This window comes from Vipera berus, assembly GCF_964194415.1.
Source record: "Vipera berus genome assembly, chromosome: Z".
NCBI lineage: Eukaryota > Metazoa > Chordata > Lepidosauria > Squamata > Viperidae > Vipera > Vipera berus.
In genome coordinates, this window is record NC_138205.1 from 90,181,683 (window position 1) to 90,198,615 (window position 16,933).

General features: G+C 39.3%; 1 protein-coding gene across 2 annotated transcripts in view; it reads left to right on the forward strand.

Moving 5' to 3' along the window:
• Positions 1–6,044: 6,044 nt before the first annotated feature.
• Positions 6,045–16,933, forward strand: part of ANKRD28 (ankyrin repeat domain 28) — a gene marked incomplete at its 5' end in the record, with an annotated part of 85,095 nt that continues 74,206 nt past the window's right edge. The window contains one exon of one of the 2 annotated variants that reach the window (XM_081345085.1): positions 6,045–6,165. In XM_081345085.1, coding sequence (XP_081201211.1) covers positions 6,139–6,165 — 27 coding nt within the window. Of the gene's footprint in view, positions 6,166–14,273; positions 14,374–16,933 lie in introns of those variants that run through there. The other variant, XM_081345083.1, reaches the window with a different exon arrangement.

Genomic DNA, 16,933 nt, shown 5'->3' on the forward strand with positions numbered 1-16,933 from the left:
TTGACACTCCTCATGGAAACAGTCTCTATTCAAAAGGGATATTTGGATATATATTTTCAATAACAGTTGTGCAAGATGGAGAGGCATTAAATCTGGCCAAGGATAAAGCCTAAATAATTTTGGAATCATTATACGTCTTAGGTATCTGGCTGGTTGGAAACCATCAATATGCAGAATGTTTCAAAAAGATGTTCTTAGGTAGATCTGATTGCAGCTCTAAATCAATGACAATGGTGGTGCAGTGGTTAGAATGCAGTATTGTAGGCTACTTCTGCCAACTGCTGGCTGCCAGCATTTGGCAGTTTGATTCTCACTGGCTCAGGGTTGACTCAGCCTTCCAAGATTGTTGGGGGCAACATGCTGCCTCTGTAAACCACTTAGAGAGGGCTGTAAAGCACTGTGAAGCGGTATATATGTCTACGTGCTGTTGCTATTGCTGCTTTTTGAGAACAGCTAGCACTTCATGGCCTGACAGAGTAATGACTGCCCATGTAAAATCATATGATTACAAACTGGCATGCATCATCTAGATTAGGAAGGCTGGAAGCTTTGGTCATAATTATAGAGGCCAGTATCTTAATACAAATGCAAATTAATAGTGATCCCCAACTGAACACTCATCCTCTGCCTCCTGAGATGCATCTCATATCTGACATTGTATTTTATATCTTTTAGGATTAGTAACTCACAGAAGACTTGTGCCCTTATCTTCCAGAACTTGGTTTTGGGGGGAAATGTTATCAATAGCAAAATTAAATTCAAATTCCTTGCTTTATCCACAGCTACATTTGCAGGAAATAACTGCTCAGAATCATCTTAAAGTGCAAGATCGGGTGGCAAATAAATTTAATCATCATCATCACCATCATCCTCATCCCCAGTAAGGTACTACCTTAACATGGTTGTGAGACTTGTGTGCTCTGAGGAAGATGAGAGAAGATAGCATACTGTAGAAACTATACAGCAGTGCCTCTCCAGGTCCTTGGAAAGGACTCAATAGGTAGACAAAAATGCCAAATCCAGTCTGAAGATCTGGCTGACTATGCAACAAACCATAATAATAAATGGTAGCTCTTTTATAACTCTTATGTTATGCATATGGCATACAAATTTCATTAGACTACAAAATTCATTTAAAGTTCTTATCAGAAGTTATGTTTGTCAAATGAAACAAAAGCAAACCAATAGAGCTCGAAATACAAAGCAATAACTGTACTATCTTTTTTACTTTCCAGAAAACTGTATACATGAAGATATTGATTAGAAATTGTTCCAGCTTTGGCATAATTTCCATATATAAATTAGATTTTTGAACAATGAAGCTGTAGAGTTGCAGTATTAATACACTATTATGCAATAAACATATTTAAAAGTGATATTGATTTTAAATAAGCTTTTTCTACAACCATGAATTTTGCTCTTAAATTGGACTGAAGATTCAAATAATGCTCTAATACATCATTCTCCTTTCCTAGCTAATGACTGCACTGTTACATAGAAATTTTTAATGTTTTTGAGATTCAGATGAAACCTTAAATACTATTAAAATGTAGTATTCCACAATATACAAAGATGTAATTCTATAATATCTTGAAACAAACTCTAACAAAGGTATCTGGAAATCAAACTCAATGGGATTCACAAAGATTGCTGTTTTACATTAATTTGGCATATAAGAAAAATAATGAATTGCATTGATTGTGATATATATTTATTCATTCATTTATACTGAAACCAATTCAGGAGACTCGCAACTTTTAAAAAATAAATTTAAACAACAAATATACTATAGCTAATTTTTGGTGGAGTAACAATATCTTTAATACTTCTCTTTTGAGCTACAACAAGCAAGTTCAGAGACTAATATAACAGAAATAATTAAAAAGTGCAAGAAAAGTACAAAGAAAAAAGCTAGATTAAATATTGGCAAGAAAGAAATCTGCCCACTGCTGTAGTAAGTTGCTAGATAGATATGATTAAGTTTGCTTTTGTTGTTCACTGTTTATGTATTAAGTAGAATTATCACTTCCTTTCATAGTGACACATTATAAATTATTTAGGTTCTTAGCCTTCATTTTTTTAGTAAATTCCTTTAAAAATAATTTAAAAATTACTAAATTGATAAGTGCAGGCCAAACCTAAACCTCCTAAGCACTGCTAGAATTTCTCATTAGCTGCAAAGTTGAAAATTATATAATTTAGTATTTCCAATGGATAAAGTGAACAAAGGTTGGGGAAGCCTCCAACTTTTGGACCAATTTCACCTCACAACTGATTGCATAACTGAATATATAGGAAGAATCCTACACATAACTAGGGATTATATTTACCCCAAGATTCAATTCTGTGAAGGAACACATCTCTGTTTTGCCCCTTCCAAACCACCTGGCCACCTCTCACACCTTCTGGAATGAACACAGTTTTTGTGATTTCACACAGCTATTCCAGAGCATTCTTGGACATGCAGAAATTAACTTCCTTAGATAATAGGATTTAAGTTAATGTCTGATAGACATAGATTGTGGCTTGAGCTGCAATATTTTACTGTCTAAGGTGAAATACAAAACAATGCTTATTCCCATTTTCTGTATTGAAACTAAGCAGTCTGCCAATTGAATCATTAATTTAATGTTGGGACTGGAACAGTATTTTTCAGCAAGCTAGCTTAAATAGAAGAGGGCAGATCATATGAAAAAAAGTATACTGTATTCCCAATCTTACTGCAGCTACACCGATTACATTTATTGCCTAATTTGTAAACAGAATTTAGCATGAAAGATCTAAGAGGTATTTGTCTCCTTGATCTAAATAATGACAGCCTCAGGTTGTGTATTGCTCCTTTCCTTGCATTTGGATAGAGAATCAAGCAATGATCAGCAGAGTGTAGTTATATTCTTTAGATTCAAAATGGAAAATCTGATAGAAAGATGTACCAATATATTATTGCCAGAAATAGAAGCAAAGTGGGTAAAGTGATATCCACAGACTAATTTACAAGAAGCTATAACATAAGTGTCAGATATTATCTTATAGTATTATCTAGCTGAAAATCCAGGAAAGACAAATGAAGTTAGAGTTTAACCAGATATGTCTTATTGTACAGAGGTTTCTGACTTTTAGAGGCTGATTTCCTAAATAAGTTTCAAACATTTCTTTACAAAATCAGTCCCTTTTTTGATATTCTTTTAAAATGAATGTTGTATAGAGATACTGGGAAACAATTTTTTTTTTCAAATTTCCTTGGCATTTCTCAGCAATCGGAAATTAGCAGCAGAGGTCAAATGTGGTTGGCACTCTGGCTACAAACCAGAAACTGATATGCTTCACATATTGATATTCCCAGTTTAATGAAAAAAGTTACATTGCAAGATCTATTCTTGAATTGAATTTGTATGTCAGCCGGAAGAGTATTATACAATAAGTAGGACTGTATGATAAACTTGAACTATTGTGTATTTAACTCAGTCATTGTGCATTTAGCTTGAATTATGGTACAACTGGCCCTATGCTTAAGGATGGATTGTCCTTAAACCAGGATGTTCTTAACCTAGGGACTTGCTGTATTGGACATTTCTTTTTTTTTTTAGATAGGCATTACATATTTACTCTCTCACTCATTTTTTTTGCAATGAGCTCTCTAAATAGGTCTTTATAAATATAAAAGCACTTTTAGAATTATTTGTTTCCTTGTATCATTCTTATATTAAAATCATTCTTGATTTTAATTGCTATATCCCCTTTAATTTTTTTAACTTGCAGATGTAATTTTTACAGGAATTCTGGGTTAATAAACATGGCAGAAGTTTGTAGGAACTAAGGTTATAACACTACAGAGCAGTTATTGGAATGATTTCTTGAAATCTACCTCCAAATAACTACAAATTCCAGATTGTAAAATCTAGTTTTAGAAATGTCAGACTATTAGAATTATGCAAATATCAGGCTGAGGGCAACAGCAACAAAACATGCAAATTTAATAGGTCATAAAACTTAGCTGATGAACAAGAATTTAGAACATGGCTGGCTAGATTTTTTTTTAAAAAACAACTTTGATCTGCTATTGCTAAACTTGGAGAACTGTAGCAATTTAATCAGCAAATTTTAAAACTAAGTAATCAATCCCAAACCTACTGCATTTTTGATAATAGATTCTCTAAGGTACATCGATTATATTATGGTTCGATGAGTTATGTGATCCAATTATGATTTACACATTAATCTATTGTTAAGCAATCATGATTTAGCATGTCTGAGCACCTCATTCTAATTGGTTGTTGTTGTTAGTTGCGAAGTCGTGTCCGACCCATCGCGACCCTATGGACAACGTTCCTCCAGGCCTTCCTGTCCTCTACCATCTTCTGGAGTCCATTTAAGCTCACGCCTACTGCTTCAGTGACTCCATCCAGCCACCTCATTCTCTGTCGTCCCCTTCTTCTATTGCCCTCAATCTTTCCCAGCATTAGGCTCTTCTCCAGTGAGTCCTTCCTTCTCATTAGGTGGCCAAAGTATTTGAGTTTTAGCTTCAGGATCTGGCCTTCTAAAGAGCAGTCAGGGTTGATCTCCTCTAGGACTGACCGGTTTGATCACCTTGCAGTCCAAGGAACTCGCAGGAGTCTTCTCCAGCACCATAGTTCAAAGGCTTCAATTCTTTGGCGCTCAGCCTTTCTTATGGTCCAGCTTTCACTGCCATACATTGCAACTGGGAAGACCATAGCCTTGACTATACGCACTTTTGTTGACAGGGTGATGTCTCTGCTTTTTAGTGTGCTGTCTAGATTTGTCATGGCTTTCCTCCCGAGGAGCAAGCGTCTTTTAATTTCTTGGCTACAGTCCCCATCTGCAGTGATCTTGGAGCCCAGGAAAATAAAATCTGTCACTACCTCCATTTCTTCCCCATCTATTTGCCAGGAATTGAGAGGGCCAGATGCCATGATCTTGGTTTTCTTAATGTTTAGTTTCAACCCAAGTTTTGCACTCTCCTTCTTCACCCGCAACAAGAGGCTCTTTAGTTCTTCTTCACTTTCTGCCATTAGAGTGGTATCATCTGCATATCTTAGGTTGTTGATGTTTCTTCTGGCAATCTTAATTCCAACTTTTGATTCATCTAGCCCTGCCTTTCTCATGATGTGCTCTGCATATAAGTTAAATAGGCAAGGCGACAGTATACAGCCTTGCCGGACTCCTTTCCCAATTTTGAACCAATTCTAATTGGTAACCAGTTATAAATTATAGGCCCCCAGAATGGGTGCACTTTTGAATTAAGTCCAGAAGAGAAGCAGCATTTTTCTCCCTACTCTATGAGTTAGGGGTGTACATACAGGACAGCTACTTTTCTAAAATGGGTTAGAGGCATTATTTAACTCAGCTGGCATGATCCTGATGTGGAGGGATTTCGTTGCCCGTCATACGATCAGTACGCAGACAGCAGACGATGGAAACTAGTCCAAATTCCCCAGAGAAAACCCGTTTGAGAAAAGTTGCAAACAAAATACTGCCCCATTCCAAGATGATTTTAACACGCCTCCTCCTCAACAGTAACGTCTAGCGCCCAACTCCTAAAAGCCGCCCCTCTCTTTCGAGTAACTGCATTCGCTTTCCTAATTCTTCCCTCGCTCATCTTATTCCCACCAATCACATTAGACCTCCCATCTGACCGGTCTCCCTCATCCAATCACTGTTGCTTTTTCTTTTATTTATATACGTCTGTGGGCGAGCATGTATAGTTTCGTCACTCCGAGCTGTGCAATCAGCTTTGGAGAGTGACGGAGGTTGTAGAAGCGGCATCGATAAAAAGGGGAGGGAGGGCGGATTAATTCCGCTTCTGTCCCTGAGTGGAAAGAGCCTGGGGAGCGCTTAAAGATCGTTGGAGAAGTGGTGGGACGAAAGGTTATCCCCCTGCCACCTTCGCCCCTCCTCGTCTCTCTGCCCGCTCGGTAGAACCCGCACCGGCGCCAGCCTAGAGGACGCGAAAGAGGTGGAGCAGTGGGCGGGACCTGCTGCACGGGCTGCGCGGCCAGACAGGGGAGGAGGCGGGGCTGCTGGAGTAGGAGTCGTTGGCGGAAGTGAGGAGCCGGAGCGGTGGCTGAAACGGAGAAGGACAAGGATACCGCAGGCGGGGAAGCCTCACCTCGCCTCACTATGGTTCTCCTCGAGCTGCGCGAGCAGGTAGATGTTCCCGGGGCGGAGGGCCAACGGCGTTGCCTTGCTCCGCTCCCCTTAGTCTTTCTGAGGGAGTCAGCCTGGCCGCCTGTTTCACCTCGTGGGAGAAGGTGACAGGCTGGGTTAGGAAAAAGGAGGCACTATGGCGGCATTGGGAACGGCTGGTGGTGGGTGGGGTTGTGGTGTCCCTGCCGTGTTTGAACGGCTTCAGTCTTAGTGACGGAGCGCGTGGGAGATGGGCGGGCGGGGGGTGGGTGGGTAGGAGGAGGCCCGCGAACGAAAAGGCGTTTGTCTTCCGAGTGATGGCGTGCGTGTCGGCGGAGGTGCTGGGATGCGTGCCCGCCTGCCAGGGAAACGGCGGGCTGTTGAATCCACACCCCCTTTTCTTTCCCTCCTCACCCACCCATCCACTCCCCCAGTCCCTCGAGGCCCCACCTCCTTTCCCAGGTTACCCCTGCCTAGGCCTAACAGGTGGCAGCGAGTCGCTTCCCCTTCTCCTCTCCGGTCCCGCCTGTTCTCATTCCTTCAAGGCTAGAACAATCTCGCGCGCGAACACACACACACACACCCTTTCCCAGTCGTGTGTCTGAATATGTACACTGTTTATGTAGCTAGGGGCTGCGTAAACTGGACATAAAGCGGTGACCTTTTGCCCTCCGTAGTTATGTCCAAAGCGACTGCTCCTATGTATGTCGGCAAAAAGAACTGGAGAGAAGTGGATCCGACCAAAGTGTAATGTAGTCTCCTTTATCCCTCAGAGTTCAGCCAGGTGTTCTTGGGCATCCCTCCATTGGAAGCTTTTGCTGTTGTTGAATATTAGTGAAGGAGATTGCTACAAGCATGGTTTTGTCTTTTCCACACTTTTCCCTCTAAGAGTCTCAAGGCGCATCTGTCTTTCAGCCTGATCTGTTTAAAATGGAGCTCCCACTTTGACATAGGTCCTTAATTATATTCTCCCATTTTAAGGTTATTGCTGCTGTACAGTAGGTATATTGGCGTAAGATCTGAGATATTTAAGGTTTTCATGAAAGCTAAGAACAATCCAACTGAGATTTAGTGAATTGCCAGTGCCAATATGAAGCTAATAATGAAGCAAGAATTTGAACTCACATTTGCCAGATCTTGTGCTAAAGTGAGTCTATATTGTTTTTCTGTTTGTCAGAGCTTTTAACCCAATACCATTTTTGCAGCATCAATATCATTATCTTCTTGCTTACTTAAGAGTAGACAGGAGAGAGATCAAGGTGTCTTTTTATTTAACTTTTAAAAAGGTAATGTTCCTAAACATATTAATGAAGCTTTTAATTTTTTTCTTTTACATATTTTTGTTAATGAAAACATTGGCTTGCTTTTCTTAATATACATATTTAGGGATTCTTGGTGCTTCCTGAGCTTGCTTATTAGCTCAGAGAACACCAAGGACCCCTCATTTCAACCCTGACTTACAAATATTCTCCTTAATTGGTGTACATATTTAGGGTTTTGTTATATTTTTAATCTAGATAAGCTTACTGCATATCAGAAATCCTCATGTATTCTAGCTATACTTTTTTGTATGCTTTGCTATTTCCTTTTCTGGCCTTGAAAGATTGCATATGCTACATTTATTCTGGAGTAATGCTGATATATCACTGTAGTAAAAATGGATTATTCTGGATTGATTCACCCTTCTGATTTTACCTCTTTGATACCAAACATGCTTGAGTGTTTTTTTAATGTTTGCTTGCTGAGAATTATTTAATTATGTCTCATGTAAGTATTTTGACTTTCTTTTACCAGAGTTTTTAAATTGTTTTGCACATGCTATTCTAGTGTGTGTTTCTGTCAAAAGTCCTTAATTATTTTTAATTATTCTTTCTGGTGGTCTGTTGGCTTGCTTTTTGTTGTGTTTGTGTCTGGGAAGTCTATTTGTAGGTGTGGGGAAGTGACTGAACAGGTTCTTTGGTTAATTACTCTTGCCCAGGTATTTTGGTTCTTGATTTTGCTATTGTCAGCTGACAGCTTAACAGAAATGCAGTTTAGTAATCTATTGTTACTATTGTTCTATGCACAACATAGAACAAACCTATCTGGACAAGATTTGACAATCCATCTGCATTTGAAGACAAAGGTCACTCTTTTGAAGACTGCAGAGTTGAACATCCCTCTCAATGAAGGGAAGAGGGATGTAACACCACCTATGTCTGGTCTACAACACAATCCTTTTAGCAGTCCCCAAAAGGTTCCACCCCCATGTGCACTCTGATTCAGATGACTCTGAGCGTACATCTAATCCCCCAAGTGACCTCAGTGATCTCAGAGATTTAACTACCAACCTTTAGAGTGGTAATGACCAAATGACTGCAAATAATATAAATCCTACAATTCCCACCATTCTGTCAGAACTGAATAAGCTGCTTGGATGAAAAGAGAAACATTTTCAAGGAAAAAACCAAGAAAGTCCAATGCCTTTAGTTAAGCATCTTTTGGGACAAAATGTCTCCATAAACGTTTAAGATCAAGTGATGATTACTTGAAAGGGATTATGCATTATAACATACAGTAAAAAGATTAAAACAATGTTTTACAATGGTTGAATGTCTTCTTTTTCCAGTGATTTTTCTTCCTGAGAAATCAGTTCCAATAGATGGGTAGGAAAGGTCAAGCCCATGTCATGAGGTAGCATAGGACTTAGACCTTTTTCCATTGTTATTTTCACCTTATTATTAAATAGCTACATAAAGCCACTGGAAGAAATAATTTGTCAACATAAGGTGTGGAGGGAGGGAAGGAAGTCTTTTTCAATACATTGCAAATTGATGTAATGGAGATGTTCTTGCTTAAGTTGGCTCAATTTGCAATAGCCCTAGATCAGTGATGGCAAACCTTTTAGAGACCGACTTTGCGAGATCTTTTTTTTCCGTGAGAAGTTGAAATTGATTGATTGATTGAACCTTTTTTTTTGCTCAGGGTGGAGGCCTAAAGCGAAAAGGTTTTATAAAACACAGCTGAAGGTCTAGGACTGGGGCGATGGTGCGTGTGCCCACAGAGAGGGCTCTGCATGCCACCTGTGGCACATGTGCCATAGGTTCGCCACCACTGCCCTAGATAGTGATGCACACATCTAGATTTGCCAATTTAACACTTCTGCTGGAAGAGCTCCATAGCTCCAATCAGCTTCTGGATGCAATTCAGATGCTGGTTATCTTTAATGTGCTGCATGGGCTTGATTATCTCCAAGATTACCTGCCCAATCTATAAGATTAAGGACCGAAGCTAACTGAGAAGCCTGATACCTAAGCAGTTTCATCTGAATGATTTCATAATCAGGGTTTCCTCAGTGATAGCTTGCTCCTATGGAATAACTTAATCACCTCTATATGGACCACCATCAGCCAGATTAGTTTCCATAGAGTGAGGACAGCCTAGTTCTGGAATATTTGAGGGGTTTTAAGATTGTTTATCCTTGTTGGACTGTGCCATTATGGCATACCTTAGAATCTCTTCCTTTTGTTTTAATCTTTTTATGTTATACACTACTCTAAAACTGGTTAGAATGCAGCAGGATAACAGTCTTACAACTATATTAGTAATAATGATGTAGAATATAGATAATATGCTTTGTCTATGATGTGTATACAAAATAATTACCATGCTTATAATGTACATCCTTAAGTAACGTGTTTTAGATTTCATAATTTTAAAAAATGTAGATATTATTTAATAGGCAAAGAATTGAGATGTGTACTTTTTCATGTCCATATTTCTGGTATATTAAATCAATTTCCTGTTATGTTTGAACTGAAATGTTGATTTAAAATGCTGACTGCAAAACATAAGTTCAAACTGATGTTTCATTTTTTAAAAATCAAGAGATTTTTGTAAGTAATTTACTTAGTCTCCTGGCTGAGCACCAGCAACATCATTGATATTAAAATTAGTATGGTTTCTCTGGAGTGGATGCAGGAAAGGGCAGAATTTGATATTTTTTCTACTCTAATAGCAAGGAGTTTTGGAGGAGTATCATTACCTTTGAATTGAACTTGCTATCATGAAATTTTGGTAATTTAATTTGGAGCATACTAAATTTTATTTGTATTATGTCTGGACATTTTTATGGTAGTATAATACTAGCAGTTGATTTTTGTTGATTCTTGAGACTATGGAAGCACTGTCTGGAAAAATCTTAGCATTTAGGGGGGAGCTAATTTCTATCCTGTTTGTTTTTCATGCTTTAATATTATGGCTCTTAATATTGTTTTTCTTGCTGCAAAATGTTTACAGTAAGGTAGGTAGATCCTAGCACCAAATTCCTATTTGATAAATGTTGGGGTATCAAAGCCAGAGTTTTGCAGCAATACTATTATTCTTAACTGATTTAAACAATTGAATTTTAATCTCATAAACTTTATGGGTTTATGCCTGGAGAAGGAATAAATGAACATAGAATAACAGAGTTGGAAAGGTACCTTAGAAGTCTTCTTGTTCAACCACTGCTCAAGCAGGAGACCCTATAATACTTTAGACAAGTGGCTATCCAGTCTTTTCTTAAAAACCTCCACTGATGGGGCTCCCATAACTTCTGAAGGCAAGTTCTGGTTAATTGTTCTCACTGTTAGGAAATTTCTCTGGAGTTCTTGGTTGCTTCTCTCGATTAGTTTCCATCCATTGTTTCTTGTCTTGCCTTCTGGTGCATTAGAAAATAGCTTGACCCCAGAAGCACCTGAAATATTGGAACATTGCTATCGTGTTGCCCCAGTCCTTCTTTTCACTGGAATAGATATACCCAATTCCTGCAACCGTTCTTCATAACTTTTAGCCTCCAGCCTCCTAATTATCTTTGCTGCTCTTCTCTGCACTCTTTCTTGTGTCTCACATCTTTTTTATATTGTGGTGACCAAAACTGGATGCAGTATTCCAAGTGTGGTCTTACTAAGGCTTTGTAAAGTGCTACGAATACTTCATATGATCTTGATTCTATCCCTCTATTAATGCAGCCTAGGATTATATATGCTATTTTAGCTGCTGCTGCACACTGCTGGCTCATATATAAGGGATTGTCCACCAGGACTGCAAGCTCCCTCTCACAGTTACTGGTATTGAGCCAAATTTAACTTACCGTATTTTCCGGCCTATAAGATGACTGGGCGTATAAGATGACCCCCTACATTTCCTGTTAAATTATAGGGTTTGGGACATACTCGCCGTATAAGACTACCCCTCTTCCAACGCACACCAAATAAAAATTAAAAAAGATCAGATTTGATTTTAATATGGTAATTTTAATTCAAATGCTTATAACATGCAGGTGCTTAGTAGGAAAACTGTCACTTATAAACATAAGGCTGTTTGTCATCAAACATGTAAACATAAAACAGTGCAAGTGGATTAAACTATAATAATAATAATAATAATAATAATAATAATAATAATAATAATAATAAGTTGGAGGGGACCTTGGAGGTCATCTAGTCCAACCCCCTGCTAAGGCAGGAAACCCTATACCATTTCAGACAAATGGCTGTCCAGTCTCTTCTTAAAAACTTCCAGTGTTCGAGCATTCACCACTTCTGGAGGCAGGTTGTTCCACTGGTTAATTGTTCTAACTGTCAGGAAGTTTCTCCTTAGTTCTAGGTTGCTTCTCTCCTTGACTAGTTTCCATCCATTGCTTCTTGTCCTGCTTTCAGGTGCTTTGGAGAATAGCTTGGCTCCCTCTGCTTTGTGGCAGCCCCTGAGATATTGGATCACTGCTATCATGTCACCTCTCACCCTTCTCTTCGTTAAACTACACATACCCAATTCCAGCAACCGTTCCCTATTTTCCTAATTCACTTTTTCACTTTTCCTAATTCACTCTAAAGCTTTCCCTGCGCAGTAACACCAGCTGCCTGCAATTAGTGCAGGTTCGCATCCCACCAGGCTCAAGGTTGACTCAGCCTTCCATCCTTCCAAGGTAGGTAAAATGAGGACCCAGATCGTTGGGGGCAATAAGCTGACTTTGTAATAATGCTGCTGGGTGTGTGTGTGAAAGCCCTAATAAACAGGCATATACACAGAATGAAGGCTATTGCTAAGCACATTGATTTGTGCTTTAAATTGTAAGCCACCCTGAGTCTTCGGAGAAGGGCAGGATATAAATGGGATTTTTAAAAAAAAGACCAAATGGGAGATCCGCTCCAGATTTTCCAGCCAGCCCGCCCAGTTCCTGAGTCAAATGTGTCCTTAGAGCTAAGCTGCTGCTCTGGATGCTGCCTTCCCCACCTGCCTTTCAAGTTGGGATATACTACAGCTGCTCTTCAACTTTAGAAGGAAAGACGCCCAGACCCCAGCCTGTAAAAAATCACAGACTGCAGCTTCTTCTCCAATTGGTCCCGCTTTCCCTGCACAGACTAAATGGGAGATCCGCTCCAGGTTTTCCAGCCAGCCCTGTCCCTAAAGTTTCAGCACCCAGCATATAAGACGACCCCTGACTTTTGAGAAGATTTTCATGGGTTAAAAAGTAGTCTTATACGCCAGAAACTACGGTAGTCTGTACCAATTCAATTGTTTTTTCTTGCCTAAGTGTAAAGCCTTACTTTTATCCATATTGAATTTCATTTTGTTAGATAGGGCCTAGTTTTCAAGTTTGTTGAGATCCATCTGGATCTTGAGCTTATTTTTTGGAGTGTTGGCTATTCCTGCCAGTTTAGTGTCATCTGCAAATCTGATGCGTTTGCCTTCTAATCCCTCACCTATATGATTTATGAAGATATTGAAGAACACTGGATCTAAAATGGAACCTTGGGGTGCCCCACTGCTTACTTCTCTCCATGTGGATATAATTCCGTTAAGGACCACATGCTGTGTGCAGTTTGTCAACCAATTACGAATCCCATCTGGTGGTGGTGCTATCTATCCCATATTTTTTTAGCTTACCAAAAAAGTAGGTAGTGGTCTAATTTGTCAAATGCCTTACAGAAATCTTAAGTATGTTATGTCCACAGCATTTCATTCATCCACTAATTTAGTCACTTTGTCAAAGAATGAAATAAATTAGTTTGGCATCTGTTTTTGACAAACCTGCGTTAGCTTCTGGTTATAACTTTGTTTCTAGGTGTTCACATATTTGTTTGATATCTTTTCCAAGATCATTCCAAATATTGATGTCAGGCTAATTGAACAGGCTCCAGCTCAACCCGGCCAAGACCAAGTGGCTCTACATGTCGGCATCTCGTGTTGTCCAAGATTTACCATCTTTGGTTATGGGGGGAGAGGTGTTGCCTCCCGTTGATAGGGCGCACAACTTAGGCGTCCTCCTGGATGCACGACTTGACTTAGATCATCATATAGGAGCCGTGGCCAGGGGGGCATTTGCCCAGGTTCACCTGGTGAGCCAGTTGCGCCCCTATCTGGACCGAGATGCCTTACGTACAGTCACTCATGCACTCGTTACCTCCCGTATAGATTACTGTAACGCTCTCTACATGGGGCTGCCCTTGAAGACCACCAGGAGGCTTCAGCTGGTGCAGAATGCGGCTGCACGGGTTGTGATGGGAGCATCCCGATACTCCCATATTACATTGGTTGCCGGTTGTCCTCCGGGTGAGGTTCAAGGTGCTTGTTCTTACCTATAAAGCCCTACATGGCTTAGGTCCGGGATACTTACAGGAACGACTTCCCTCTGCCCTGTGTGCTCACACAGAGAGGGGTCTCCTCAGGGTGCCATCGGCTAGACAGTGTCAGCTGGCGACCCCCAGGGGAAGGGCCTTCTCTGTTGGGGCGCCTGCCCTTTGGAATCAGCTCCCCCGAGAACTTCGGATGGCCCCAGATCTCCGGTCCTTTCGTCACGACCTAAAGATGTATCTTTTCCAACTGGCCGACCTGGACTGAGGATGGGGTTTTTTAATATTGTTTTAATTTATTGGTTTTAGTAATTAATTATGGGGCTTTGTAATTTAATTCTTTTTTAATATTTGTATTACTGTTTTTTATAGCTGTTTTATTGTTGTGAGCCGCCCTGAGTCCTTCGGGAGATAGGGCGGCATATAAGTCCAATCAATCAATCAATCAATCAATCAATTGGTTTGTAATTTCCTGAATCTGTTTTTTCTCCCCTTTTTTGAAGATGGGAACCACATCAGCTCTTTACCAATCCTCAGGTAGTTCCCTGGTGCTCCAAGAACTTTGAAAAATATGGTTCAGAGATCATGTCTGCCAGCTCCCTCAGAACTTTGGGTTGTAATCCATCAAGATCTGGTAATTTGAATGTGTCTAGAGCTGACAGGTGTTCTTTAATCTTATTTTTGCTTATTTTAATTTGCATTCCTAGCCTGTGTTTTATGCTTCTGTTTTTGGTAAGTGGGTTGTATTATCTTTTTGTATAAAGACAAATGCAAAGAATGAATTAAGTAGTTCTGTTTTCTCTCTACTGCTCGTGACTTCCTTGCCATCATCTCCATTAGTGGACTGATGGTTTCTTTAACTTTTTTTGTTTTTTTATTTGTTGAAACTTTTTAAATTATTTTTTATATTTGTTGCAAGGTTCATTCTGAGCCTTAGCTTTTCTAACTTCATCTTTGTAGGCTCAGGCTGTTGTTTGTTGGTATTCTGCTTAGTTATGTGTCCCTTGTTCTGTTTTTTGTACTTATCCTTTTTCATTCAGTTTGTCCAAGAGTTCATAAAGTTTTATGGTTCACAACACGTTCACAACGTTTTATAGAGTTTGGACTAGTTCATCCTCTTGACTCTCGGCTTTCCCCTCAATGAACTATGTAATTGAGAACTTTAATAAAGAAGTGTGCCTAATTGTCCAGAGATCAAATGAATGGCAGTTGAATTTTTTTTCCAGATTTTTCCCCTGAATCCAGATTGGGGAAAATGGGCACATAGGCTCTTCAGTTCTCTGTTCTTTTAGATTCTTTAATTATTGTCTTTGCTGTTTTCATTGTGGTAGCTATTAAAGTTCACTATAACATTGCTAAAAATACTTTTGTTCCATATTCCAACACAAATACAAGAAGATTAGATAAGTAGCTATATTGTAGAGAATTAGGAAGATTAATATGGACAGGTGCATATAAAGACTTTCTGTAAAGTCTTGTTTATGTCAGTCTCTCAGTCTCTTTTATTGAATCACCAATAACCATATTGACCTAGACCAGGGGTAGGCAACCTTGGCTCTTTTATGACTCATGGACTTCAACTTCAACATGGCTGGCTCAGGAATTCTGGGAGTTGAAGTCCACGAGTCATAAAAGAGCCAAGGTTGCCTACCCCTGACCTAAACTCAACCGATACAAAAACTGAAACTTGGACATTTGGCTAGGTTTTTATATATCCCTTTAATAGCTTTGGGGGAGACTTTTAAGTCAGTCCTCAATTACCAACTGCCTCATTTAATGACTGAGTGGTATTACGATAGTGTAAAACAAATATTTTGCTGACTAATCCATCATATTTACAATCATCACACTATCCTGTGGCCACATGATCACTATTTGGGCACTTCTCAATCAGTACACGTTAATGACTGTTCAGTGTCCTGTGGTCATGTGATCATTTATGTGCTTTGCAACCAGTTTGCACTAAGAAGAGAATATAGAAGATGAAAGTAAAATCATAAGTCATGGTCATGTGATTATTTTTTTGTTAGTGATGTGGCAATTTGTTTACCAAAGAGGAAATAAGATTGTAAGCCTGTCATGGTCACATAATTTTTCACATAGTGACTACAACACTACCGCTACTGAGGTTCCAATTGTGGTTGCTAAGCAAGAAGTACCTGTATTGTTTAGTAGGAAAGCTTACAAATAAAATAAAGTGCTAAATTAATCTCTTTAATTGGTTTAGAAATTGACGTTAATAAAACTATTTTTTATTTTAACCATCTGTTTTCTGTAAGCTTCTTATGCATACTATATTCTTTAAAATCCAGTTTTACAATATTCTTTCTATCCTATATCTAATATATCTGTTTATTGCCGACTTCTTTATTTCTGTTGTCTTAATCCCTATATATTGTTACTCTAGAGCAGGCATGTCAAACTTGTGATGTCACATGATGTACAACGTATCGTGACTTTTTCCCCATTGCCGGCAATGGGGTGGGTGCGGTTTCTGTATGATGCATCTGGCCCGTGGGCTGGCAGTTTGACATGCTTGCTCTAGAACTATAGTCCTTTTTCTATAAATTTCAGTTGGTCTTTTATATTAATTTTGTTTCTAATTTCTGTTCTTGCAAAGTATGTTTTCATTTTTTCAATTTATTTTTTCCTAGCGGGATTCTTGATTTTTCTCTTCCGAATATTTACCCTACTCCATATGAAAGAATTGGTTAGAATTTTTATTCATTCCACTGCTGGAAGAACAAACAAGCAAAAAGCTTCCCCACAGTTTTCTCAGTTGCTGCCTCCTTTCCTGTTGCCTCTTTTTATCAGGGCTTTGTAACTTTCAGATTTGCCCCTCTGACTCCTGGATTTTTGGCTGTTGAGCTTTTCTTCATGAGGCTTGTTACATTCTACCTCCAGGATGTAATATTGTCAGTGTTCCAAGTAGATCACAAAGGAAGTATGACAAGATGAACAGATTCCATTTATTACAACGGAATTTTGTGAATCTGAAAGTACAGATCTTTTGCTGTCTTTTTTTTTTATCTACCTAACCAGGAAGGGTGAATCCTTTCTAAGTCTCTTTCTCTGTCTATTAATCAGTTGTAGGCTTCTTCCAAGGGACGCGGTGGCTCAGTGAGTTAGGACGCTGAGCTTGTCAATCAGAAGGTCGGCAGTTTGGCGGGTCAAATCCCGAGTGCCGCGTAGCA